The sequence below is a fragment of the Alosa alosa genome, chromosome 3 (genome assembly GCF_017589495.1).
Source record: "Alosa alosa isolate M-15738 ecotype Scorff River chromosome 3, AALO_Geno_1.1, whole genome shotgun sequence".
In the NCBI taxonomy this organism is placed as follows: domain Eukaryota; kingdom Metazoa; phylum Chordata; class Actinopteri; order Clupeiformes; family Clupeidae; genus Alosa; species Alosa alosa.
The window spans coordinates 813588-841586 of NC_063191.1; the positions used below are offsets into that span (position 1 = coordinate 813588).

At 44.2% G+C, this 27999-nt stretch overlaps 1 protein-coding gene across 1 annotated transcript; it reads right to left on the reverse strand.

The window, feature by feature from the left end:
* Positions 1 to 1190: 1190 nt before the first annotated feature.
* Positions 1191 to 27984, reverse strand: gbp2 (guanylate binding protein 2; the record flags this gene model as incomplete). Its single annotated transcript, XM_048238617.1, is given in 11 exon segments — positions 1191 to 1722; positions 2233 to 2426; positions 3298 to 3400; positions 3619 to 3831; positions 4755 to 5035; positions 6947 to 7189; positions 7340 to 7524; positions 8462 to 8571; positions 11263 to 11312; positions 27462 to 27539; positions 27805 to 27984. Coding segments are annotated over 11 exon segments (1862 nt in total), but the record flags the coding sequence as incomplete, so codon positions are not given.
* Positions 27985 to 27999: the final 15 nt, after the last annotated feature.

A 27999-nucleotide genomic window follows, 5' to 3' on the forward strand; every position in this document is an offset into this window, starting at 1 on the left:
GCTTCCAGTTAGCCCGAAAGTGATGATGTCTTTTGTGTGGGTCACATCATCGATGCACTTGGTGATGTAAGAGGTTACAGTGTCTGTATACTCCTCTATGTCTGTCCGGTTGTTGTAAGTGGCTGCCTGCTTAAACATTTCCCAGTCTGTTGTGTCAAAGCAGTCTTGAAGAGCATCGGAGGCTCCCTCAGGCCACACTTTTACCTGCTTACAAACCGGTTTGTTCGCTTTTACCCCTTTGTCTGTATGCGGGCATTAGCATAACAGTGATATGGTCTGAAAGTCCAATGTGGGGAGGGGGTGGCTTTGTATGCTCCTTTGTGTGTAGTGTAGACCAGGTCCAGGATGTTATCTCCTCTTGTTGGAAAATCAACATGCTGGTGTAGCTTTGGAAGTACAGTTTTAGATCAGCATGGTTAAAATCTCCAGTGAAGATGGTGAAACCGTCTGGGTGTGCCGCCTGTTGTTCACTGACAGCCTGGTACAGTTCACTAAGAGCCGCCGTTCTTATCGCTGTTGTTGTTGGTAGGCGGTATGTATACTGCGACTAGCAGAATCGCAGTAATTTCCCTTGGCAGGTAAAAAGGACGGCACTTTATGATCATAAACTCTGCCAGTGGTGAGCAGTGTTTGCATACTACTACTACAGTGTCCCGCACCATTCGCCACGGATGTAAACACAGATTCCTCCTCCTCGATTTACCTCCCTTTACAATGGCCCTGTCTGCTCGATAGCATGCTAGCTGCTCCAGTTGTACAGCAGAGTCCGAATGTTGTCATTTAACCAAGTCTCAGTGAAGACGAAAGCACACAGCAGTTACTTACTGTCCGTTCGCTGATCTCAGCAGTCGATGTGATCCATTTTGTTGTCCAGTGATCGTACATTTGCCAGGAGAATGGATGGTATGGCTGGGCGAAGTTGGGCTGGCCGCTAGCCTGGCCCGGACGCCTCGCTTTGCCCTCTTCTGCTTTCCTCGCACACCGCCGACGGACTTTCCGGGAGGAGTAGCAGGCGAAGTCCGTGTTGTTGCAGGCCGGAGTAGTCCGAAGTTCCTTTAGCCGCCTCTGTTGCAAAGTCCAGAACGCTGCAAAACTTGCTTTTGCAGATGTCAATTAAAAACTGCCTGCTGTAATTTGTAGTACGACGCGAGTAAGACAAGACCTAACACGTGAAAACTTTTCGACAAACACTTTTAAACAACAAAACACCGTACGGTTGGGACAGAGAGAGGTCGCTGCGTGTGTACGCGCCGCCATCAAACATTGTGATCTTTTTAATCAAATAAAGTATACCGTAACACAACCATAAATGGAGTGTAGATCCGTTATCTCCTCGTCTCTCTGTGTGTGTGTGTGAGAGAGTGTGTGTGTGTATGAGACTGTGTGTGTGTGACTGTGTGTGTGTGTCTCTCTGTGCGTGTATGTGTGTGTGTATGAGTGTGTGTGTGCATGTGTGTATGCGTGTGTGTGTGCATGTGTGTGTGTCCAATTGTCCAGTCAGACGAGGCGTGATAGAGCGATGAGTCCCACTCCGAGCACTTTGCCGATCCCCGGCATGAAGACCAAAGCTGCCGTGCCCAGCGTGTTTATGATGCTGCTGAAGGTCTTGAGTTGCTGACCCCGCGGCGCCTCACGTTCCGCCTCCTCGTGCAGAGCCGCCACCTCCTTCCCTAGAGACTCCGCCCGCTCCTTATAGCCCTGCTCCAGTAGCTCCCTCTGCTCCTGTTACACACACACACACACGTTAATGACATGTTTCCTCTCCTCACCTGTAGTTTAGTGGTAATGATTCACCTGCAGTGGTAATTATTCACATGTAGTTTAGTGTTAATGATTCACCTGTAGTTTAGTGTTAATGATTTACCTGTAGTGTTAATGACTCACCTGTAGTTTAGTGTTAATGATTCACCTGTAGTGTTAATGACTCACCTGTAGTTTAGTGTTAATGACTCACCTGTATTGTTAATGATTCACCTGTAGTGTTAATGATTCACCTGTGTTTCACCTGTAGTGTTAATGATTCACCTGTAGTTTAGTGGTAATGATTCACCTGTAGTGTTAATGATTCTCCTGTAGTTTGGCGTTGATGACGCGTTTTCTCACCTGTAGTTTGGCGTTGATGACGCGTTTTCTCACCTGCAGTTTGGCGTTGATGACGCGTTTTCTCACCTGTAGTTTGACGTTGATACGTTTCCTCACCTGTAGTTTGGCGTTGATGACGCGTTTCCTCACCTGTAGTTTGGCGTTGATGACACGCTCCCTCTCCTCCTGGGCTCGGCGGCGTTCCCGCTCCATCTTCTCCTCCAGCTGCTCCAAGTTCTGCCGGAAGCTGCGCTCCTCATCGCGCTGGTGCTGCTTCTGCCTCTGCCGCTCCTCCTCCTGAGATCGCACGCGACGCGCCTCCTCCTCAGCCCTCCTCCTGCCCTCTACAGGGAGACCAGGACGGGGAGGGAGAGAGGAGACGAGGAGGGAGAGAGGAGACGAGGAGGAAGGAGAAGGGCAGAGACAGGACGCAGGAGAGAGGGAGAGAGACAGGACGCAGGGAAGAGGGAGAGAGACAGGACGCAGGGGAGAGGGAGAGAGACAGGACACAGGGAAGAGGGGGAGAGACAGGACGCAGGGGAGAGACAGGACACAGGGGAGAGGGGGAGAGACAGGACGCAGGGGAGAGGGAGAGAGACAGGACGCAGGGGAGAGGGAGAGAGACAGGACACAGGGAAGAGGGGGAGAGACAGGACGCAGGGGAGAGACAGGACACAGGGGAGAGGGGGAGAGACAGGACGCAAGGGAGAGGGAGAGAGACAGGACGCAGGGGAGAGGGAGAGAGACAGGACACAGGGAAGAGGGGGAGAGACAGGACGCAGGGGAGAGACAGGACACAGGGGAGAGGAGAGAGACAGGACGCAGGGGAGAGGGAGAGAGACAGGACGCAGGGGAGAGGGAGAGACAGAGCAACCATTAGACTGTTATATTCTGTAAGTGCTGTAAGCCTAATGTTCTATCTGCTACAGTGTTATATTCTGTGAGTCTGTTTGTGGGGTGTGCGCTACAGAGTGGGAATTCTTAACACATAAAATAATAGATTATCATGCCCAAGATGCATCAAACTTCCAATTGCAACTCTGTAGTTAAACAGAAGACAGTTAAGGTGAACAGACGTCACACACACACACACACAGTCTCTCTCTCTCACACACACACACACACACAGTCTCTCTCTCTCTCTCTCTCACACATACACACACATACATAGTCTCTCTCTCACACATACACACACACACAGTTGTTGGGTTGTACCTTTTATGTCCTTCTGCGCTGCAGAGATGAGGCGATCAGCCTGTAGAATAATCTTCCCCGACACCTCCTTCTCCCTCAGACACTTTCTCAGGACCTCCTCACTCTGAAGACACGCGCACACACACACGCACGCACACACACACGCACACACACGAACACACGCACGCACACACACACATACACGCACACACACACACGCACACAATCAGTTAAACACACAAAGACAGACACTATCCTGTACTAAGATATTCAAATGAAAAGCATGCACACACCCATGCACGCTCATCCACAGACACACTTACACACAGTTAAGTCACTCACCATGAGGCCTTTGCATTTCTCTGTCCTGTAGATCTTCGTTACTTCCTGCAGGGCGACGCTGAACGCTCTGTATCCGCCGGGACGCATAAGGGCTCCTTCTCTCAGGATCCGATCCAGCCGCGCACACAAACGCAGCAGCAGACGCTCACACACACGCCTCGACTCCTGCACGTTACGCCCACACCAGTCCTTGTATCGCTCCTGCATGCTCCTCTGAGGAGAAACACACACAGACCAGAATAAAGACTCAGGTACCAATGTCAAGCTAAAGGTTCTGCAGCCGGTTGCACCAGTAGAACGTAAGGTCGATTAGGTGTAAGGTCTTAAACCTTACGTTGAAACAAACTAGTTTTAAACTAGCGCTGCATTCTTTTCCTGTTGCACCATTGCTACTTAAGGTACACCGTAGTTAGTAACTACTAAATCAAAATATTGTCACATAGAATGACGTTTTTACCATTGATAACCAATCAATATCACTTATGACATCGGAAGTGTCACAGAGTCACATCACTTACGTTGGTAACGTTAACGTTCGCTCGCTGTAACGTTGTAGGCCTATGATAAAACATTGTATTTGTAAAAAACAGACTTTATTTTGTTGTATTTCAGCCACCACTTGGCCTAACGTAGGCTAACGCAGTGGATAGCTAACGTTAGGCTACAAACATCATTCAAACACTGCTCAAGTAAATGAAATGTGTGTAATCGGTCGCGTATACTGTACATGTAACTCTTCTCGACTTATACTTCGTTAAATGTAACATTCCCACTATTTAAATAAAAAAAAAAACATGTTAACAAATTCCCTACGACGGAACTTACACCTAGGGAGAGGGGGGTGTAAGTTAGTGTGTAATTTAAGTCATAACTTAGTGTTACGTTGAAACTATTTAGCGTGGTGCAACCCGATAAATTTTAGTAGCTCGTAAACTTTAACATAGTGCCAGTTTACGTTAGAACTAAGCTAAGATGGAACTTACGTTCAACTGGTGCAACCGGCTGCAGGTACCAAACTGAAGGTCCAGGATGTATGTATGGTGTGTATACTGTATGGTGAGTGTGTGTAAGGTAAGTGTGAGTGTGTCTGCAAGTGATGTGTGTGCCTGTGTGTGTATGAGTGTGGAGTGTTGTACCATGAACTCGAGCTGGTGCTTGTGTTCCTGGTCGTTGAAGGATCCGCTGATGAAGATGCTGACGGCCTGTTTCTCTGCAGCAGCGTGAATCTCAGACAGCGCCTCCTGTGTCTCGGTGGGTAAGCGCACCCAGCGCTCCATCTCTTTCTCGTAGAACTCCAGCGCCTCGGTCACGGCCCGCCCGTTCTGGATCAGCGCCAGCGACTCCACAGCGCTGTCCAGACAGGGCACCTGCCCACTGCGGATCGCCTTCACATACGTCTCTGCCAGGCTGCCCAGCACTGCAGGACAACATAAATACCCATTTCATACCAGCTCACGCTAACTAGCACTAATGCCCATTATATACCAGCTAATGCTAACTAGCACACATGCCCGCTATCGCTAGCACACATGACCATTATATACCAGCTAACGCTAGCACATATGACCATTATATACCTGCTAATGCTAACACAAACACACATGCCCATTATATACCAGCTTACTCTAGCACACATGACTATTATATATACCAGCTAACTCTAGCACACATAACCATTATATACCAGCTAATGCTAGCACATATGCCCATCATATACCAGCTAATGCTAACTAGCACACATGCCCATTAGCACTAATGCCCATTATATACCAGCTAACGCTAACTAGCACAAATGCCCATTATATACCAGCTAACGCTAACTAGCACAAATGCCCATTAGCACTAATGCCCATTATATACCAGCTAACGCTAACTAGCACTAATGCCCATTAGCACTAATGGCCATTATATACCAGCTAAAGCTAACTAGCACACATGCCTATTTTATACCAGATGGTTATGGTTATGGTTATGGATTTAGCAGACGCCTTTGTCCAAAGCGACACATAAATACAAAACAACATAATAATATTTAAAATTGAACAGGGAACAGATTAAAATGTAGGTCAAATACAGTAAGGAGAATAGTTGTAGTACACAATAATATCAATTCAAGCAATAGCCTAATAAAAAGCAATGTAAAAAAGGGGAAAGGCAATAATAAAACAATAATGTCAATTCAATCAATAATATAAAAACAATGACATGCTAAGACTACATTAAGGAGAATATCAATAATAAACAATAATGTCAAATTAATTAACAGCCCAATTAAAATAAAACAACATTATATAAACCATAACACATAAGCGCTTAAACAACTAAGTATATGTTGAATAGGAATGTCTTTAGACCCCTCTTAAACGACCCAAAACTACCACAGGAACGGAGAGCACTGGGCAGTTCATTCCCACCAACATGGAACCACTGAAGAAAAGAGTCTGGAATTAGACCCAGTTTTCATGACTGGTCGACACAACGTACGCTCACCAGAAGACCGCAGTGGGCGGTTGGGGATGTAAGGCTTGATTATTGAATTAAAATAACTAGGAGCAGATCTAGTTAGTGTCCTATAGGCCAAAGTGAGAGAATTTAATTCTGGCTACTATAGGGAGCCAATGGAGAGTAACTAGGAGAGGAGTTACATGTGTCCTCTTTGGCTGATTGAAGACCAGTCGTGCTCCAGCATTTTGAATCAGCTGTAATGATCTTGTTACACAAGCGGGTAAGCCAGCTAATAGTGAATTACAATAGTCCAGCTTAGAGATGACCATGGTCTGAACAAGAAGTTGTGTGGAATCTTGTGTCAGATAAGGTCTGATCTTCCTAATGTTGTAAAGCATATACCGACATGATTTTGCAATAGAAGCTATATGCTCAGAGAAGTTAAGATAATGCTAACTAGCACACATGCCAATTATACCAGCTAATGCTAACTAGCACACATGCCTATTTTATACCAGATAATGCTAACTAGCACACATGCCAATTATACCAGCTAATGCTAGCACAAATGCCATTTATATACCAGCTAATGCTAACTAGCACAAATGCCATTTATGCGTTGGCTTAATACTATAAATACTATGGTATTAGCATTTGGACCTAAGTGATAGGCTATTAATACTACAAGTAGGGCACGGTGCTGGGGTATTAACACTGGTGCTGGGGCATTAACACTGGGGCATTAGCATTGGGGCATTAATACTGATGCTACCCACTCCTGGCACTGGGGCATTAGCATTGGGGCATTAATACTGATGCTACCCACTCCTGGCACTGGGGCATTAGCATTGGGGCATTAATAGTGGATACTGGTGCTACCCACTCCTGCCGGTGACACCCAGGCCTCCTCTCATGGTTTTGGGCTTGGCGCTGCTGAAGATGTGGCTGCAGAACTGCTTGGCCGCCTCCACAAAGTCGCTGTCCAGGTCTGCATCCGTCAGCTCCTCCATGCGCCGCATATTCTTGGTGTCGGCCGGACGCTCGAACACAAAGCAGCGCCGCTCAGCAAAGAAATCCCTCAGGCCCTGACGCACCTGGTTGTGTCTCAAGATCTTAGCAGAGTGGCCTATTAACACAACACAACAAAACCTCTAAGCTACTAGTGTGTGTGTGTGTGTGTATGTCACCTGGTTTGAGCTTGTGTGAGTGAGTATGTATGTATGTATGTATGTATGTATATTTGTTGTGTGTGTGTGTGTGTGTGTGTGTGTCTCACCTGGTTTGAGCTTCAGGGCGTTCTCCAGGTACTGGTCAGCAGTGATGGGTTTGTCGTTCAGGATCAGGTCCAGAGTGAAGTCTCTGACCGTCCACACGAAGGACGGAAACACACGCATCAGCTCCGTGGTCTGGTCATAACCGCTGGACTTCACCTTGATGTGCTCTGTCAGTTCCGTCACGTACCTGTAGGGGGAGCTGTTCAGGAGAATGGGACTTCAACGTCAAAGTCTGCTTTATTGTCAATTTCTTCACATGTCAAGACATACAAAGAGATCGAAATTGCGTTTCCTACTATCCCACGGTGGAGACAAGACATATTTGACCAATTAGGTCCACAGACAAACATAACATTCAAGTAAACAATATAAAAAGTAAAAATAAGAAGGCACATACAATGAAGAAATAAGAGCAGCAAAATTTGGTAGAAATTGTGCATACAGTAGACAGTCAATATAATAGTGCAAAAGTCTGCCATGGTTGCTTAGCCTATTTCTAAATTACTTTGAATCCAAATAGTAGGCCTAAATGACCAAAATCCCACAGCCTAGGTAGGTTAGCAACACAAACTTGAGAGATGCAATTGAGCAAATTAACTTGATATTAGCCTATTATTATGTGTTACCATAGCATCACTTGAATTAGCAGCCATGTCTCGCTGTTTATAGCACGACAGCTGTGCTTACGTGTGTGTGTGTGAGGAGAAAAGATGCGCAGCCACAGGTTAGGGGAGGAGGCGCTAGAAGCATGCCTTGTGCACATGCATGTTACTTCAAAAGAACACGATCATTCTCAAAAGTATCGATACTAATAAAATTAGGCATTGTGACATTTTCTATTTCAGGATATTGCGATACTTTTGTAGTATCGGTGCACCGTGCAACACTATTTCAAAGTCGATTAATTTCTTGTTATTTTTGGTTTGATCTATAAACCAAGACTATGTCCTCAAATGCCTTGTTTTGTCCACACATCAAAGATATTTAGTTTCCTCTACGGAGGAAGTAAAGACGTGACACAAGACATGACACAAACCGATTAACCAATTACTAAAATTGTTGGCAATTCTTTTAATAGATAATTTAATCTCTCTCTCTCTCTCTCTGTGTGTGTGAAAGGATACTGCAGTTTCTCCAGGGCAGTGTTGTCGATGGTGCCCATGCTATTGTAGACCAGAGAGCTGCTGAGTAGAACAGCCAGACAGAAGATCCACGTGTCATGTTTTTCATCGCCCTGGTAACCACAGCATCAAAACATATCAAAGAGCATGCTCAGAACGACTTTCAAGGCCCTGAACTCGAATACACATGCACACACACTCAAATACACTGACTCACCCACATACACAGATACACAGATAGATAGATAGATAGATAGATAGATAGATAGATAGATAGATAGATAAGGGTTATCAAATTTAACATGATAATATGTGTTAATGTATGTTCTATCCAATAGTCAACTGGGCTATCATATCCTCAAGAAGAAATTCTGATCTCTCGATTGGCTAATAGCTAATAAATGTCAACATCCCTTTATGGTAAAAATGTGAAATTCTGCCGTCCTATGTGCAAAACTAAGCAAGGTCAGGTTTCACAAAGCCTTCTTAATGCTATGTAGTTCGTAACCTCTATCTTCTTAATTCTACGTAGTTCGTAACCTCTATCTTTTTAAATGAAAATTCCGGTATTAAGCACTTTGAGTCCCTTTTCTGGTTTGTTTTTGATGAACTAGAGTGATGGACACCAAAATTTTTACGATTGGTCCTGTCTCGACTTTTCTGACTCGTTTTGAATCGCCTTTGACTAGTCTGAGTGGCTGCCTACAGGCATGCTCAAACATGTCCTAAAACAACCCTTAACGTTCGTTTTCAAAACTGTGCAACTCACCGAGTGGTTAGTGGTGTTAAAATATATATATAACAAATGTATCGGCGGAATGTATGATTTTCAGCCATCTTATTAGCTATTGTGGAACACCTCACAACCGCGTATAAACTTCCGCTCAATATTTGAGCCTGAAGCATAGACAGTAATATCAACGTGCAATGAGTCTTCCAACAGAAATCAATGGGATTTTACAAAATGGCAAATAAAACACGACAGAAACTGTATTTCGCTACGCTACTTGTTTTGGAACATCAAAGTATAAGTATATAAACTCTTTTGATCCCAGTGAGGGAAATTTGGTCTCTGCATTTATCCCAATCCGTGAATTAGTGAAACACACACAGAACACAGTGTACACACAGTGAAGTGAAGCACACACTAATTCATTACGGGGCAGTGAGCTGCCTGCATCAACAGGGGCGCTCGGGGAGCAGTGAGGGGTTAGGTGCCTTGTTCAAGGGCACTTCAGCCGTGCCTACTGGTCGGGGTTCGAACCGGCAACCCTCCGGTTACAGGTCCGAAGTGCTAACCAGTATGCCACGGCTGCCCCATCAACAAACACCACTAACCACTCAGACATATGTCATCCCCTTTAACAGCGAAGCGCATCTTCTAATGATGCATCAGTATTTTGACAGTCAGCAGCGCAGTTGAAGGAATCTGCTTGCGAGACTGTATGGAACAGTTATTACACTAAACCATGTTTTACTAAAATCTAGCATAGTATAGCATTCACACATTTGCACTCATCTATTATTTGAACTCATTGGCAAAGTGAAACTAACTTCACCGTGGTGTCAGTCAACTACAAAACAGCTATACACAGTAAGTTACTTTCACTATTGACTGACAATGGGTTACCGTCGAAAACATAGGCTGGAAAAAACAACATTTACCTTTGAATGACTGAATAAAACAACATTTACCTTTGAATGACTGAATAAAACAACATTTACCCCAATAATTAATGACTGAATAAAACAACATTTACCCCAATAATGAATGACTGAATAAAACAACATTTACCTTTGAATGACTGAATAAAACAATGTTTACCTTTGAATGACTGAATAAAACAACATTTACCTTCGAATGACTGAATAAAACAACATTTACCTTTGAATGACTGAATAAAACAACATTTACCCCAATAATTAATGACTGAATAAAACAACATTTACCTTCGAATGACTGAATAAAACAACATTTACCTTCGAATGACCGAATAAAACAACATTTACCTTTGAATGACCGAATAAAACAATGTTTACCTTTGAATGACTGAATAAAACAACATTTATCCTGCAGAGGAGGTGCAGTGTGTGACAGTGCGTCTCTCGCCTCTCCCCTAATCACTTACTTATATCTTGTGACAGTGCGTCTTCAGCTGTGCTCCATACGTGTCTCTCACCTCTCCCCTAATCACTTGTAACCGTCATTACCAATTTGCAAATGATGGTGAATAACTACTCATCATGAGATGTACAGTATTTCGTAATATCTTTATTCTAATTATGTTTCCCATTGTAATCATGCAATTTTTTATGTTTTGCATGGATGTGTGCAGGTGCACGTTCATGGATGATAGAAGCAGGGTGCGTTGTGCACCTGCCCATATGACTGTTGACAATGCGCTCTTAAAATAACATAAACAACTCGCCGTGGACTTCTGACCAGGTTTCTCTTGGTCGGTGGCGCAATGTGTTTTCAAACAACGTAGTGTACGATAGCCATTTTTAGACAACACGCTAGCTACTCCCTATAGGTTGTTAATGGTCACACCCCTTGGTGCATTGTTTAAAAATTAGACATAGAAGTAGATGCAAGATACAAAAATACACTTTGCGCCGGCAAAACAAGTTTCCCGCCCTGCGCCAGGGGTTGGCTGTACAGCAGCTGTGAGATTTCGTTCTCAAACATGGGCCCTCATCCGCTAGTGAAACTGACCTTTTATTTTCCGTATCGACTGTGTGAGACGATTGCATACACACACACACACACACACACACACACACACACACACACACACACTCACCTTCTCAACGTCTCCCAGTCCTTCTGTGTCTAGCAGCACCAGAGTGTGTCCTGTGTGGTAAAAACATGTTTATGTGTGTGTGTGTGTGTGTGTTTCGTAAAAACATAAAACACGCATGTTTGTGTGTGTGTTTGGTAAAAACATAAAACATGCATGTAAATGCCTGTGTGTGTGTGTGTGTATGTAAGTGTCCTGTTTGGTAAAACATAGAACATGCATGAGCGAGAAGGGCTCTTGGTTTAGAAGAGTGGGCTAGCCCATCTGTTGTTAACCCTTTAGGCGCCAGAGGTTTTTTTCCGAAACGATCAATTTTGACATCTTCATTTCAAAAGGCAATATCTTAAAAGTGATAAGAGATAGAGACTTTCTGTAAATTAGAGAAATATTAAGGATGACCCAAAGTTTATGTAGAGATTAAATGTTTATATCTAATTTGCATATTATGACGTCATATGATGGCGGCCATCTTGGATTATAGAATTTTCATGAAAGTCGCATGTTTGAATGATAAAATGCACCACTTCTTTCCCCCCAAAATGTCCCTCACCTTCTATATGCTATATTGCACAATACTGAATGCTCAGGTAAATAGTAAGTAGTGAACAAACTGTGTAAATTATTACTAATAAATGGCAGAAACAAACCAAATGCATGTAGCGGTAGACTGGCCTTTTGCTGTAGAGATTTTCCATTTACTACATACAGTAGGCACTCTGATTCCATGTATGGGGCACATATATATTATTCAGATGACACAAAAACACAAGTAGACAAGACCTGTTGAGTTCAAAAGCTCATTTGCCATGGCAAGGCACAGATCAGGAGTGAGATGACGAGACAAGACAAGAGACAATGTTAGTATTTGTTTTCTTTTTGTTGTTTTTTTGTTTTTTTTCTTAGCTGACAAAGACACACACATCACAAGGACATGAACACACAAAAAGGAACACATAGTGTACTGTATGTCCTAAATGATCAGGGAAGTAGATAGCAAATCAACAGTGTAATTCATTACTAAATGGCTGACATTTTTTTTTTTATGTAGCAGGCCTTTTGCTGTAGAGATAATGATAATGAATATCCCTATCCATACAGGGCCGGCATTCCCATCATCTTGTGATAGACTATGCATGACCTAATGTGTGTGTGTGTGTGTGTGGGAGAGGGAGAGAGCGTGTCACCACCTCCACCATGCGAAAGCAGCATGGCCAGATCTGCCTCAAGGCCGAAAGTGGAGAGAATTTGCGCAGCTCGGACTAGGCCTACTGTCATTCTCATTGCGACTCCCCACACTGCCACTCACGTTCCCCCCTAACTGTCCTATGAGCACTTCGACCTCGCCTAACATACCCAGTGGCATTAGACAAAGGCTCCACCACGTTACTGTCGCCCTTGATTGTGGAGAGGCACACGTTCATAAGACAGAAGCTAGCGCTATGGACATTATGCTACCTCCATTATGCTACCTCCAGCCTCGTTAAGCCACACCACTATCACCCTGCTAACTTCCCGATGAACACCAACCCGTGAAACATTATTCCCACCAGTGACATTGGGCAAACGATTCAACGTTTGTGCTTGGTGTAAGCTAAACTATGGAGTAAACTCTCACTTTGTCCAGCTGCATCATTGCAAGGCAGGGACGATCTGAAGCCTCACTAAACGAATCACCATCATTTTCTGAAGGCAGATATTCCCCTTCAGAATCAGGGTCCGCGAATAGAAGACCCAACACTTCATTTCAGGTAAACTTTTTTCATGCCATTAGACGATAATCTAATGCAAATACTCGCTGACGTTGACAATATCGCTCTGACAAAGTGGCTCACACGACACACTAGCTCCGTATTTCACGACTGATTCAATGCGCTGTAGCTAGAAAGTTTTGTTTAAAGCGTGTTCTTTTTCGACTTCGGGGATGACGATGACATGTCTGCCATCTAGTGGAGTGGAAGTCGAACGAAATATGACACCCTATTTGACTAAATCGGCCGTTTTATTCAGTACCGCATCTTGTCGACTATAGTCGACTGTGGCGCCTAGAGGGTTAAAGGAGAATTCCGGTGTGATATTGACCTAAAGTGTGTTGAAACATGAGTGTGAACTAGGGGTGGGCGATATGGACAAAAAAATAATATCTCGATATTTTTTGTGATTTTGACGATAACGATATAGTCGATATCCTTTAAAAGACTGTTTTTAAAAGTCCGAGTTACTTTATAGCTCATTACAGGTTATCATTACAATAATAACCAATAACCTAACCTGTGACTTTTTAACCAAAAATGGCGTTTGTAACAAACAGAAGTTACGGAGGAGCCTGACTGAATTTGCCACGCCTCCTTCTTCAATCAGACAGGTTATTTATTCGCCTCCTTCTTCAATCAGACAGGTTATTTATTCACAGTCTTCCTCTTCCTGCCGAAGTTGCAGCATTGGCGTCACTCCGCTTGCAGCCCACCCCCTCCCCTTACGCCTCCCGTCTTCCATAGTTCAAGAATAAGGGGGTGTATGGCGGAATCCTGCACGACTCCTGCCTGCGCAGTTGACTCCTGCACGATCCCGCAAAACACTTCAGGACCCTGGCCAGAGACTTCGCCAAACATGCTTTTCTATTATGCTATTATATCTGTTTGCAAATTACGGAATGTGAACTAGTGAACAATGCATTGTCACTCTATGACACATTTCCAATTCTGCCACCACTTGTGTGTGTGGCAATGACATGGTCTAGGCAGCTACATTACAGAGGATAGATAGGCCTGACAGTTTCCCAAGAGAAAGTCTGAAGCTGAAGTTCCTTTGAAACCTTTACTTAGGTTTCACCAGAGCCCGTGTATGTCCTTATCTGGTTTCACTGTAAAACTAAGCAGACCTTACAGAATAGAAACTCAGTGTTTGACTTATTTGTAGCGGCCCACCAAAATATCAACATTGACCACCACACAATGATTTTCCAGGTTGTACTAAATCGTGCTTAAATCTGGTTAGCATCATAACCACGCTGCGCTAATTTGTTAAAAACTGTTGCATTCAAATGAATTCTGCAAACCTACCACCACAAATAGAATTCAATTATGTGGGAAACACTGGAAACGAATGCATTAGCTTATGGCTAATGTATATGAGAAATCCCATAGAGATGCTAACGTTAGCATAATCGATAAAAGTTGATATTTAAAGCGAAACTTTTAGTCTAGACTAACTTTTTTAGTCTATTTACAAAAAGGTAACATAAGAAGATTTCTTTGTTTGCAACTGACTATTAAAATACTCAAAGGCTAGCCTAATGTTTACATATAATACCGTGACTTTAACTCATCAATGCCACTTAGGGGTGTCACGATTTCGATTATATTTTGAATATCGATTGAAATTACATCTCAATCTCGAACTTTGAATTAAAAAATGGAATCGTCGATGCTGCGATTCCGTCCGGTCGGCTTGCCAAGCGGAAAAAAACACTCGTGTTGAGTGCTGCGAGTCAACCTCCTCTAACTTAACTAGCTACAGCCAGTGAAAATATAGCATGGCAACTGCAGATGCAGAAGACCCATCGACAGAACTTGAACCTGTGGTCAAAATTAATCCAAGACAACTGGTGTGAGACTGCAGCTTTATTCATGACGCCGGGAGCATGTTACCCACATGAAATGTCAAAGTAACAAGCCCACACATCGGTGGGTGAAGCCAACTCTTATACCTTACCCCACACCCATGGAAAATTGTTGTCACCCTCCATTAATCACTTAACCATCTGGTATTTTAACAGAGATAAGAAATGTTTACGACCCCCCATCCTGAGGGTTACACACAGTGAAATGTTTACAACCCTCCATCCTAGTTCGGTGACACAGGGGTTAATTCAACTAAACATTCCCACACAGGAGTTTCAGAAAACACAAGGGTCAGAGTAAGGAGATGGCAATAAGATTTCACTACATGTATATAAGGTATACTAAACATTCAATGAGAAACATAAAAATGATCCCACAAACCCCCTCCCCCTTCACTGAAGTCGCCGGTGTGGAAGTATTTTGCATTTCCAGTGCAGAGTTATGTTGACAACGTTCGCATTGTCGACAAAAAAGCCACAGTTTGCAAGCTCTGCTATGTGCGTATACCATATTCTTCCACTGGCAGCACGACTAACATGGCAGGGCATCTCCGCAGGCACCACAAACACATAGATTTATCTGTTAAACCAACACCTGCAATACAAACTACTCTTCCGTCTTCATTTGGAATTAAACTTCCAAGTAACTCAACTCGTGCAAAGGCAATTTAGGAGTGCAAACTTAGGAGTACTCATAGCTGCAGACATGCAACCTTATTCGATGGTGGAAAATTCCGGTTTTAGGCATTTTGTTAGCGTGCTAGAACCACGCTACGAAATCCCAAGTAGAACGCATCTCACAGCCACGGTGATACCCTCCATGTGCAATAACGTAAAGGAGAAAGTTATTGAAGGTCTGAGCAGTGCACATTTAGTGGCCTTAGCTACAGATTGCTGGACTTCCAGAGCAACACTGAGCTTCATGACTGTCACAGCACATTTCATTAATGATGACTGGGAAATTCAAAATAAAGTCCTTCAAACTTGCCCCATATATGAAGCTCACACAAGTGTACATTTGGCAGAAGTGCTGAGGGAAGTGCTAGTGGAATGGAAATGAGACAGACAAAATGCAACTGATAATGCAAAGAACATTGTCAATGCCTCATATGCAGCTGGATTGTCTCCACACATTGGATGTTTTGCCCACACTGTGAATCTGGCCTCCCAGAAGGGATTGGAAGTGAACCAGATTTCCCGTCTTTTGGGCAGAGTCAGGAGGGTGGTCACTTTCTTCCACAGAAGCACCACTGCAGCAGCCATCTTAAAGTCAAAACAAGACATGCCTCAGCTTCCTCCTCACAACCTGGTTCAAGATGTCATTACAAGGTGGAACTCCACCTATGACATGATCACATGCTATTTAGAGCAACAAGCTGTCTATTCTGCACTTTCAGAAAATCATGATCAAGATGTGACTGTTCTAGAAGATGTATGTCAGGTACTGAAGCCCCTGAAAACAGTCACAACCTTGATGAGTTCCGAACAGCAGCCTACTGTGTCTATGGTCATGCCTCTACAACAACCATCCTGACATCGATGAAACACAGTGATACAGATTCGAAGATTGTAAAGGATGTTAAATCTGCTATAGAGGCAAACTTTAAAGAGAGGTATTCAAACCCAAGACTTCAACAGTTCCTGAATGAGAGCACTGCCTTGGATCCTAGGTTTAAGACTTTACCCCACATGGATGACATATCTCGGAATGAGATCTTCAATTGTTCATGAATAGGCCTAATCACAATATTCTTTCTGCTTGATGTTGTCACTTAAATATAATTTCTGCCTGTTCATTACCTTAAACATCTGTGTTTTTGTGTGACTATTTCAGACTCATGGCTCAGGAGAAGGGTCCAGCCAAAACCCTGCCTGTTCATTACCTTAAACATCTGTGTTTTTGTGTGACTATTTCAGACTCATGGCTCAGGAGAAGGGTCCAGCCAAAACCCTGCCTGTTCATTACCTTAAACATCTGTGTTTTTGTGTGACTATTTCAGACTCATGGCTCAGAAGAAGGGTCCAGCCAACACCCTGCAGAGGATCCAGAAACTGGAGCGACCGGTGGCCCCCAGCAAAGAGCACTCAGTGAGCTGTTTGGTGATTTTTTCAGCACAGCCTCCATTGCATCATCATCAGCAACCAAACCATGGCCTGATGTTGTGAAAGACGAGATTAAGCTATACAAAATGGTTAAAGTAATTTCTGTGGATTCAAATCCACTGAAATGGTGGAAAGCACCAGTACCCACACTTGTCCAAGCTCGCCAAACGTTATCTTGCTGTACAAGCAACAAGTGTGGCAAGTGAGAAAGTGTTGTCAACAGCAGGGGACATTGTGAGGGCTCAAAGAGTAGCCCTCTCTCCAGAGAATATGGACATTCTCATTTTCTTAAAGAAGAACATGAAAATATAAAAATCACAATTGTCTTGTCTGGCCATACAAATGTAAATAGTTAAAATGTTGACACCTCAAAGAGCAGTTTTCTTTCTATATATCTTTAAGAAGAACTTAAAATGTCAAAATTGTCATAGCTGTCTTGTCTTGTTCTATTGTAAAACATGTTTTTTTTTTAACTCAAATAGCAGCTCTAAACAACATCCTTCTTTAGGAAGAACATGAAAGAATGAAAAGAACACATCATCATTCTCAGGGATAAAAAGTAGTGATGATTTGATTTGATTATTTGTGTGGTATATGTTCAACTGTTCAGAAATAGTTTGTTAACACACTTAATTGTTTAGAGAAGACTATGGACATGGCTGTTTTTATTGATTTGTTTGTTTTGTTGAGAACTTGAATGTGAATGTCATCTTCTGTGAAGACGACTGCAGTTACAAAAGAGTAGAAAACACTAGATGGCAGGTTATTTTTTTTATGTTTCCAATTGACTGAAGATATACAATAAGTTATTGTTCCATTATGTTAATAAATGTTTCAAATTTGACAATGTAGTGTGGTACATTGCAAATAAAGGTCTTGCTGAGCAGGCAGCCTGGGGCTTCTCTCGCATACACCTCCTGGCTTAGTGAAGGTATGGGGGGTTCAATGCGTGATTTTGAGTGTTTTCCCCCTAAGTAATTCAAATACTCCATAATGTCAACTGCACTTTGTTAAAACAGCAATCATATTATTAATATTAATCATATTATTGCAGACGATATATATCACCCACCCCTAGTGTGAACGTATGTCTCATAGCTCATCTCGGCTTGTCCACTGCACTCCGAAATCTGGCGCTAGTTAGCAGATGCTACCAACAGGTTTTCGATGGGGGTGCCTCGGGCATCGGCCTAACCATGCAAATAAATCACTGTTTTACACCATTTACAAGGCTCAAAGTAGCTCCACACTTCATTGGTAGACTTCCGAGGGCCCTGACATTTAAAACGAGACACTTTGAAAAAGCACTTGTAGTTTATTTACAAGACGATTTATACAGACAGTACCTTCAGGAAGTTTACCGTTCGCCGCCATCTTGAATTTAGTCACAATAAGTTGAGTACGACTGAACAGTTATGATAAGGGATCAGATTCCAAAAATAATTCCGTTGAAATGCAGTTGCTTCCAGTAGTAAATAATACACATACACAATTAATGAAATAAATTCCAACCAAATTCCACTCCTCGCCCAGGCCACGCTTTGCTCATTAGCTCTGTGCAAGTACGTGTGTGTGTGTGTGTGTGTGAACTAGGGATGTAACGATTACCGGTATAATGATAAACCGTGATAAAAATGTTGACGATAACACTTACCGTTTTCTTTTGAATTATCACGGTTGATTACCAAGGTGTTGAAACCGTGTGTTTAATCCTTCCCAGCTTCATCCGAGCCTGCTTTTGACATACAGTAGGCCTGGTACAATGAAGCGAAATTGGTACCCTACTGATTCTGTTGTCTTATTGATGGTTTTAACTGCAATTTGGATTAGGCTACACCTGATTTTTAAAGGCGGAACATTTTCACCGCAAAACTTGCACTGTATCATTTAGCCACTCTGCGTCTTTTTATGTTCGCGTCCACATTAAATCCATTCCACTCACGTTATCAGAAGAACACAGTAGCCTAAAGTTTTATTTCGAACACTTACTTTGGTCTCACTCAGGGTAGGAATTTCACGGCGGCCACGTCGTTGCCCCTTGCGTAGGCCGTGATGTCCCTTTGAAAATCAGAGGTTTACAGGCCACGGTGGCCTTGGTGCCCTTCTTTCAATATTCTGCTTTGCGTCCTACTAATAGCAAATTTTATTTAGCCTAAGGCCTGTCAAAATAATCTTAGCATTCACAGCGCAAATTAATTTAGTCTTTTACGCAGTGGAGAAAGTGACATCGCAAGAATGAAAGTGCGTCTAAATTCACCCATTCTTCTCAGTTGAACTACTCACGAAGAGCTTTTTCTCAGCTTTTAAACAATGTTAGCCGCGAATTGCTGTGGTGAGCGGTTCGCGAGAAAAGTAAATAATATAATTAAATTTAATCATAAATTCTACTGAAGGTTTTCATCCATCTCCCTACCCATTCCTCTCGGTGCAATACTTCACAAACCTTTCATTTAACAAATGACAAACCATATATCAGAATAAACAGCAGACCTTACCTAACACAAAGGTGTAGATAGATGATAGATAGATAGATACTTTATTGATCCCCAGGGGAAATTCAAGGAAATTAAAGCAGCCACCTGTACAGTTAGCCGTTCCAGAGTAATCCAGTTTTGAATTTGCAGTAAATTCCGACATGCATGGATGTCTCCAAATTTGGGCTTTAAGTTTTACATTACATTTGGCTGACGCTTTTTTAGCCAAAGCGACTAACAACATGGTAAACAGTTTAAGTTTTAGAGCAATTCTCAACAATTTTAGGACAATTTAAAAAACATTAGAGTACAGTAAGAATAAGTGTGTCGGTGAGTGCTGTTTTTAACAGTTACTTTTCAGTTTAAGACGGCTGGTGAGTGCTAGGATCAGTAAGACTTGTTGTAAGTGTTGCTATGAGAGGAGATGTTCTCTAAAGAGCAATGTGAACAATGTGTTTAAATTGTTCCACATGATTTCATAACGGGCCAAATACAAAATAAATGTTACAAATATCGCCTAGATATCGGTAAATCAGGACAGCTGATTAAGAGTTTGTGAAAGTAGATCAAAAATGTTAAGCATGCATCTAGGCTATTTGAGTTTCTTAAAGCTGAACTGTGCTTAAATTGTTCAATACATGATTTCATAACAGGCCAAATATAAAATAAATGTTAAATATAGCCTAGATATCTGTAAATAGATGATTTGCAGTTCTATGTAATATGGTGTGGAAATTGCAGTAAATCGCAAGAGACAATTTCTCACGTTGGGGAGTAGGGGGTGGGGACAGAGCTGGAGGCCGGCCGCGTCGTGGGGGCTGGGCCAGGTCAACGGGCCTGGCCACATCCAAGTAAGCCGGTTTGAGGCGGTCAATGGAGAGTCGCTCCGGTTTGCCGCCCATGTCCACCACAAAATGTTTGTCTCCTGCCTACAAAACACGGAATGGGCCCTCGTAGGGCGGGCGTAGCGGTCCTCTGTGGGCATCGTGGCGAATGAAAACATAATCAGCCGTCTGAAGCCCAGTGGGAATGTGCGACTGAGGGAGGCCGTGACGGGAAGTAGGGACAGGTGCGAAAAACCTTGCATTGTCCAATAGAGTTGACCGCTGGAGAGTAGCGGACCAAGGAACCGTGGTGCTAGGGACAAAATCCCCTGGGACCCGCAGCGGCTGTCCATAAACAAGTTCGGCAGATGAGGACTGTAAGTCCTCCTTTGGCGCGGTCCTGATGCCCAGCATCACCCACGGGAGTTTGTCGACCCAGTTGCTGTCTTTGAGGCTGGCACGCAGGGCAGCCTTCATTGACCTATGAAAACGTTCACAGAGTCCGTTGATATGCAGTTGTGCGACAGCATTCCACAGCTCAGACGTGAACTGCGCGCCTCGGTCAGAGGATATATCCGAAGGAGTGCCGAAACGAGCGACCCAGGTTCCGATAAATGCCCGTGTCATCTCAACAGTCGCCACAGACGTCAGTGGCACAGCCTCAGGCCAGCGGGTGGTCCTGTCAACCATGGTTAACAGGTATGTGAAACCGTGAGAAGATGGCAGAGGGCCGACCAGATCTACATTCACATGGTCAAAACGTCTCTCTGGAACCGGGAACAACTCTAGCGGGGCTTTAGTGTGATGGTGTACTTTGGCCCGTTGGCACTCAACACAGGTGTTAGTCCAGTCCCTAACGTCCTTCTTGAGGCCGTGCCAGACAAACTTTGCTGCAACCAGTCTCTGTGACGCTTTCGAACCTGGGTGGGAGAGACCATGGATGGCATCAAAAACTTGTCGTCTCCATCCTGTGGGAACGATTGGCCGAGGACTGCCTGTGGAGACGTCACACAGGAGCGTGGTGCCAGCATCTCCAAAAACCACGTCCTCGATCTGCAGCCCTGTAGTTGAGGTCCTCAGGAGTTGCACGTCCGAGTCTGTGGTCTGATTTGCTGACATGCGGTGGTAATCAAAGCAAAGATGGACTGCCCCCGCCACAGCCCGTGACAGGCAGTCCGCCACGTAGTTGTTCTTACCAGCAACATGTTGCAAGTCTGTAGTGAACTCTGAAATGTAGGACAGATGGCGTTGCTGGCGGGCGGACCACGGCTCAGCCACCTTGGCCATGGCAAAAGTCAGTGGCTTGTGGTCCACAAAAGCAGTGAAGTGTCGACCTTCCAGCAGGGAACGAAAATGTCTGATGGCGAGGTAGAGACCAAGCAGCTCCCGGTCGAAAGTGCTGTACTTACGCTCGCTGGGACGCAGCTGACGGCTAAAGAAAGCCAGCGGCTGCCAGGCCCCACCTACTCACTGCTCGTAGACAGCACCGACAGCGTAGTCCGAGGCGTCCGAGGTGATGGCGATGGAGGCTGTTGAAGAAGGATGCGCCAGCATGGTGGCATTCGCCAGGGCTGCCTTAGTGACAGCAAAAGCCTTGTCCCTGCTCTCTGACCAGTCCACAAGGTGCTTGGGTTTACCTTTCAAGGCCTCGTGCAAGGGCCGCATAAGCTGAGAAGCTCGAGGGATGAAACGGTGGTAAAAATTCACCATGCCGAGGAACTCCTGCAGGGATTTGACAGTGAGTGGGCGTGGGAACTTTGTTACTGCCTCCACCTTTGATGGGAGAGGGACTGCACCGTCCTTAGTGACTCTGTGTCCCAGGAAATCAACGGTGGAGAGACCAAACTGGCACTTGGCAGGGTTGACAATTAGCCCGTGTTGGCTAAGTCGCTCAAAAAGTGTTCGGAGGTGCGCCAGGTGTTGAGACTTGGGCGTGCTTTCGCCACGAGGATGTCATCCAGGTACACAAAAAAAGAAAAGGTAGGTCCCCATAAAACAGAGTCCATGAGGCGTTGAAAAGATTGGGGCGGCGTTTTTAAGGCCGAATGGCATGCGCAGGAACTCAAAAAAGACCAAACGGGCGTGATCACGGCTGTTTTGGGAATGTCCAGTGGGTGCACCGGCACCTGATGATATCCCCGGACGAGGTCCACCTTGGAAAAAATCACCTTATCTGCCAGGTGAGCTGAAAAATCCTGTATGTTCGGGATTGGGTATCGGTCAGGTGTTGTTGCCTCATTAAGCCGCCGATAGTCGCCACACGGGCACCAGCCGCCGCCCGGTTGGGGGATGATGTGGAGGGGTGATGCCCACGGGCTGTCGGATCGACGGACTATACCCAGGTGTTCCATGTTTGCAAATTCAGCCTTTGCAACGGCAAGCTTGGTCGGGTCGAGGCGCCGAGCGCGAGCGTAGACGGGTGGGCCAGTAGTGGCGAGATGGTGCTCCACACCATGCTTCACAGCGGATGCAGAGAAAGTGGGCTGAGTGAGCGCTGGGAACTCGGCAAGTAGACGGTGGAAGTCATCTGAGGCTGATAGCATGCTAGACAGTCGTATGGAGTCAGTCCCGCTGAGCGTGCATGTATAAGAACAAAATGTGACGGCGTCAATCAAACGGCGGTTCTTCACATCTACCAACAGTCCATGTGCACACAGAAAATCGGCTCCGAGTAGGGGAACGGCAACCTTTGCTGTAACAAAGTCCCAGCCAAACCGCTGTCCTCCAAAACACAATTCAACGTACCTCGTTCCATATGTGCGGATGGGGCTACCATTGGCAGCTTCCATAGGGGGGCCGTGGCTGTCAGTCACCATGTCCAAACGGGATGCAGGCAGGACGCTCCTCTGTGCTCCCGTGTCGTACAGGAAACGTCGTCCGGAGATGCTGTCACGGATGAAAAGCAGCCTGCCTACGCGGCCGGCGCTCATGGCCACTACTGGCGCCCGGCCCTGGCATTTCCGACCGCCCGAAACTGCACGGGCGAGCGACATTTGTTAGCCTTGGGTCCAAACTTGGAATGATAAAAACACAAGCCTGAAGACTGTTGGGGGCCAGAAGACTGCTGCCGGCGAGAAGTGGTTGCAGCGATGAGTGTGGAGTCGCCCAGCGCCACAGGAGGCGATGTGTGCGGGAAAAAGCGCGGCCACACAATGTCCCTGACTTGCCAGGAAGAATTTGTCAGCCTCTTCAGCCAGCCTACGACTGTCAGTGATTGTGGTGTTGGCTAGTGCAGCCTTGACTTGGGAAGGCAGCTGACGCAGAAAAAGTTGGATGAAAAGAAAATTGGGTCTGTGCTCACCCAAGAGATCCAGCATACGGTCCATGAGCTCAGATGGTTTGCTGTCACCCAGTCCTTGAAGTCAAGTCAAGTCAAGTCAAGTCAAGTTTATTTATATAGCACATTTCATACACAGAGGTCATTCAATGTGCTTTACATAAACAAAACCAAACGATAATAACAAATAAAAGCATAGAAGGGCAATATAGTCAAAGAATAGTTAAAAGGTAAAGATCATAATAAAAAGAAAACATAAAACACAAGGTAAAATCATTTTAAAAATAAAGAATAATTAGTAAGAAAAACAAAGGCAAAAGTAGTAAAAAAAAGTAATAAAAGACAAAGTAGAATAATTATCGAGGCAGATTCAGAATTTGTAACTTTCGGCACAGTTAGCAGAAAGCCTGAGAACAGTTTGGTCTTAAATCTAGATTTAAAACTGGCTACAGTTGGGGCCTTTTTTAATGTCATCCGAAAGTTGGTTCCACAGCTGAGCCGCTAAAAGCTGCTTCACCATGTTTAGTTCTAACTGTAGGTTTTACTAGCAGGTTTTTCACCTGGGACCTGAGAGGACGAGAAGGTGTGTACTGCTGAAGCATGTCTGACAAGTATTTAGGTCCTGCTCCATTTACTGATTTATAAACAAGCAATAGTGCTTTAAAGTCAATTCTGTGACTTACTGGAAGCCAGTGCAAGGACTTAAGAATTGGAGTAATGTGGTCAGTTCTTTTAGTTTTTGTTAGAGTCCTAGCTGCTGCATTTTGTATCACCTGAAGCTGTTTAATAGTCTTTTTAGGAAGGCCTGTGAACAGTCCATTGCAGTAATCAACCCTGCTGGAGATAAATGCATGAATGAGTTTATCTAAGTCATGTCTAGACATCAGCCCTCTGAGTTTGACAATATTTTTGAGGTGGTAAAAGCTGATTTAGTTATCGCTTTCATGTGGCTGTTGAAATTTAGATCACTGTCAATTAATACACCAAGGTTTTTAACAGTATCCTTTGCCTTCAACCCTTTTGTGTCAAGGAGAGTGGCAACCCTAAGTCTTTCCTCATTTTTACCAAATATAATTACTTTAGTTTTTTCTTTGTTCAGCTGAAGAAAATTTTGAGACATCCAGGTGTTGATTTGTTCTATACACTGACACATAGATTCAAGAGGACCATAGTTGTTTGGTGATAGAGCTAAGTAAATTTGTGTGTCATCTGCATAGCTATGATATGAAATCAAATTATTTTGAATGATTTGTCCAAGTGGGAGCATATAGAGGTTGAATAATAGTGGCCCCAAGATCGACCCCTGGGGAACACCACAGGTCAAGGACGTTGGTGTTGAGGTACAGTTTCCGATGGCAACAAAGAAGCTCCTTTCTTGTAGATATGATTTTAGCCAGCTGATAACTATGCCTGTAAATCCAACCCAGTGTTCTAGTCTGTGTAGTAAAATATTGTGATCAACAGTGTCAAATGCTGCACTAAGGTCCAGTAGCACTAGGACTGATGTTTTACCTGAATCTGTGTTGAGGTGTATGTCTTTGGAAACTTTAATGAGAGCTGTTTCAGTGCTGTGATTTGCCCGAAAACCAGACTGAAAGTAATCAAAATACCCATTTGATGTTAGGAAGGTGGTTAATTGATTAAAGACTACTTTTTCAATAATTTTGCCAATAAAAGGTAGATTGGATATGGGCCTGTAATTGTTTAGCATGGAGGCATCCAGGTTATTCTTCTTGAGAAGTGGCTTTACAACAGCTGTTTTCAGTGACTTAGGAAAACTGCCAGACAGCAATGATACATTTACAATTTGAAGGACATCCGCCCGCTATGAGGTGAAAAACAGTTTTGAAGAAATTGGTAGGCAGAGTGTCTAAGACACATGTGGAAGGGCTGAGATTCTGTACCGTTTTTTTCAAGTGTTTCAGTAGTCTATCAAGCTGAACTCTGACATCAAGTTTAGTTTCCCTCTGTTTGTTGCTGGAAGTTCAGGTTGTTGAATTTGTAATTGAGCAGATATGTTGAGTCTGATTTTGTCAATTTTACCATTGCATTTATTAGTTGAGAGAAGTTCAGGCGCTAATTGTGGGGGGGGGGATTTGTTAACTTATCAACAGTTGAAAATAGAATACGAAAGTGTTATTTGAACTTCTATTGATAATGTTAGAAAAGAAAGACTGTCTTGCTTTGCATATTTCAGAGTTATATGTGCGGAGCATCTCTTTATGGATTTCATAGTGGATCTGAAGTTTGTATTTACGCCATTTTCTTTCAGTCTTCCTACACTCTCTTTTTAGAAGTTTAACTGCTGGATTTTGCCTCCATGGTGCTTTCTGTTTGTCCTTAACTTTCTTGAATTGTAATGGAGCAATGTCATCCATAATGTTTGCCATTTTTGCATTAAAGTGATCAAATAAGTCTTCAGAGTCTGACAGTTGACTTGACTTTAGTGAAAGTGTTTGCTCAAAGAGAGCACTTGTCTGATCATTTATGATTCTCCTTTTTACCATCATAGCTGTGTTTTGAGTGTGTGGGGACATAGACACATCAAAGAACACGCAAAATTGATCAGATAAGGCCAGGTCTTTAACAGCTGTAGAGACATCGAGACCCTTTGTGATAACAAGGTCGAGGGTATGGCCGAGAGAGTGTGTTGGCCCCTGTACATGCTGTGTTAGGGAGAAAGTATCGATTAGTGCAATGAATTCCTTGGCATAATTGTTTTCAGGATTATCCACATGCAAGTTTAGATCCCCTGATATAATAAGACAGTCATACTCTATGAAGGGAGAAAAGCCTGCTGGCTCTCTCAGCGTCTGACAGTTCAAAAGTTTTCAACAGGTGGGCTTTGAGTGCTATATACTTCTCAGTTGCCGGAGGGTTTTTAAGAAGACTCACTACTCTGGATGCTGTTGAATTTCCGAGAGCCGACACAACGTAGTAGTACTTTGTTGTATCCGCGGTGATCTCACGAAACGCGAACTGCGCTTCAGTCTGGGCAAACCATGCCGACGCCGACGATTCCCAGAATTCGGGGAGTTTGAGGGTAACAGCGTTCGCGGTCATGGTTGTGTCGTGTATCTGGATACGTCCAGCAGACTAACGTCGGGGTCACCAGTGTGGAAATTGCAGTAAATCGCAAGAGACAATTTCTCACGTTGAGCACACAAATGCGTGTGTCGTTTATTTTTATAGGAAAAACACTGAAAACTAAAATGGCGCTGTCCAGCAACAAAACAGGCATGGGGCTACACGTCATCACACATTCATAACATTTAAAGGGACCACGATACCTGAACAGTTATACTTACATGAAGTAACTACAGACAGAACAAAGTGCTGTGTTTAATATAAACGGTGTGTAGAACCACACTTAATAACAAAGGTGAATTATGCCGGTCACATTCACTACAATGTCATGTTTCATGTTTTTGTAATGTTTCATACAATGATGCAGGTCTACTGCAGTGAATAGGCTATACAACTTTGATAATTTTTATAGCCTATGTGGCCTTTGTGCCCTCCACCAAATATGCCCAACTGAAGGCCAAGTGGCCTTGCCGCCAGAATGGTGAAATTCCAAGCCTGGTCTCACTCATTGGATCCAAATAACAGTAATAGCAACCTCCAAGTCATGGTAGGGTAAGTTAAGCGATAAGCACATAGGCAATTAAACATGAAAAACTGAACGGGACAGCTTGTGTAGGCCTATCAGTGCTTTCTGAACATATTGAACACACTTTTAAAAATACCGTGATAAATACCGAAAACGTGATAATTTTGGTCACTATAACCGTGAGGTTAAAGTTTCATACCGTTACATCCCTAGTGTGAACATACCCACCTGGTTTAGAGGGGTGAGGTGTGTGTGTGTGTGTGTGTGTGTGTGTGTGTGTGAACATACACACCTGGTTTAGAGGGGTGAGGTACACACCACATCCAGATTCCTTTGGTTTTGGACTCGATGGTGCTGCCCAGGGCAAACCCTGAGAGATCAAGAGGAACTTCATTAGAGACCATGAGCTTCATGCCCCACCCCTCAACATCTCTCCACCAATCACACGCTCTGGTTACCCCGCCCATTACATCTCCACCAATCGCATGCTCTGATTACCCCGCCCACTACATCTCCACCAATCACAAGCTTTGGTTAGGCTGCCCATTACATCTCCACCAATCACACGCTTTGGTTAGGCTGCCCATTACATCTCCACCAATCACACACACTGCGTTGTCTGCTGTGGCTCTGACCTGTGTGTTTGCCGGCCAGCCGGTTCATGAGGTAGGACTTGCCCGTGCGGTAGAGCCCCACCACGGCCACCACCACCACCGGCTGCTGGATCTGCTCCAGGATCTGCAGCGCCTCCTGCTGGACACGCATGTGCCCGTCAGGCCCGTTATCAACCAGACACACCGGGGCCTGCATGGAGACTGTGGCTGCAGACC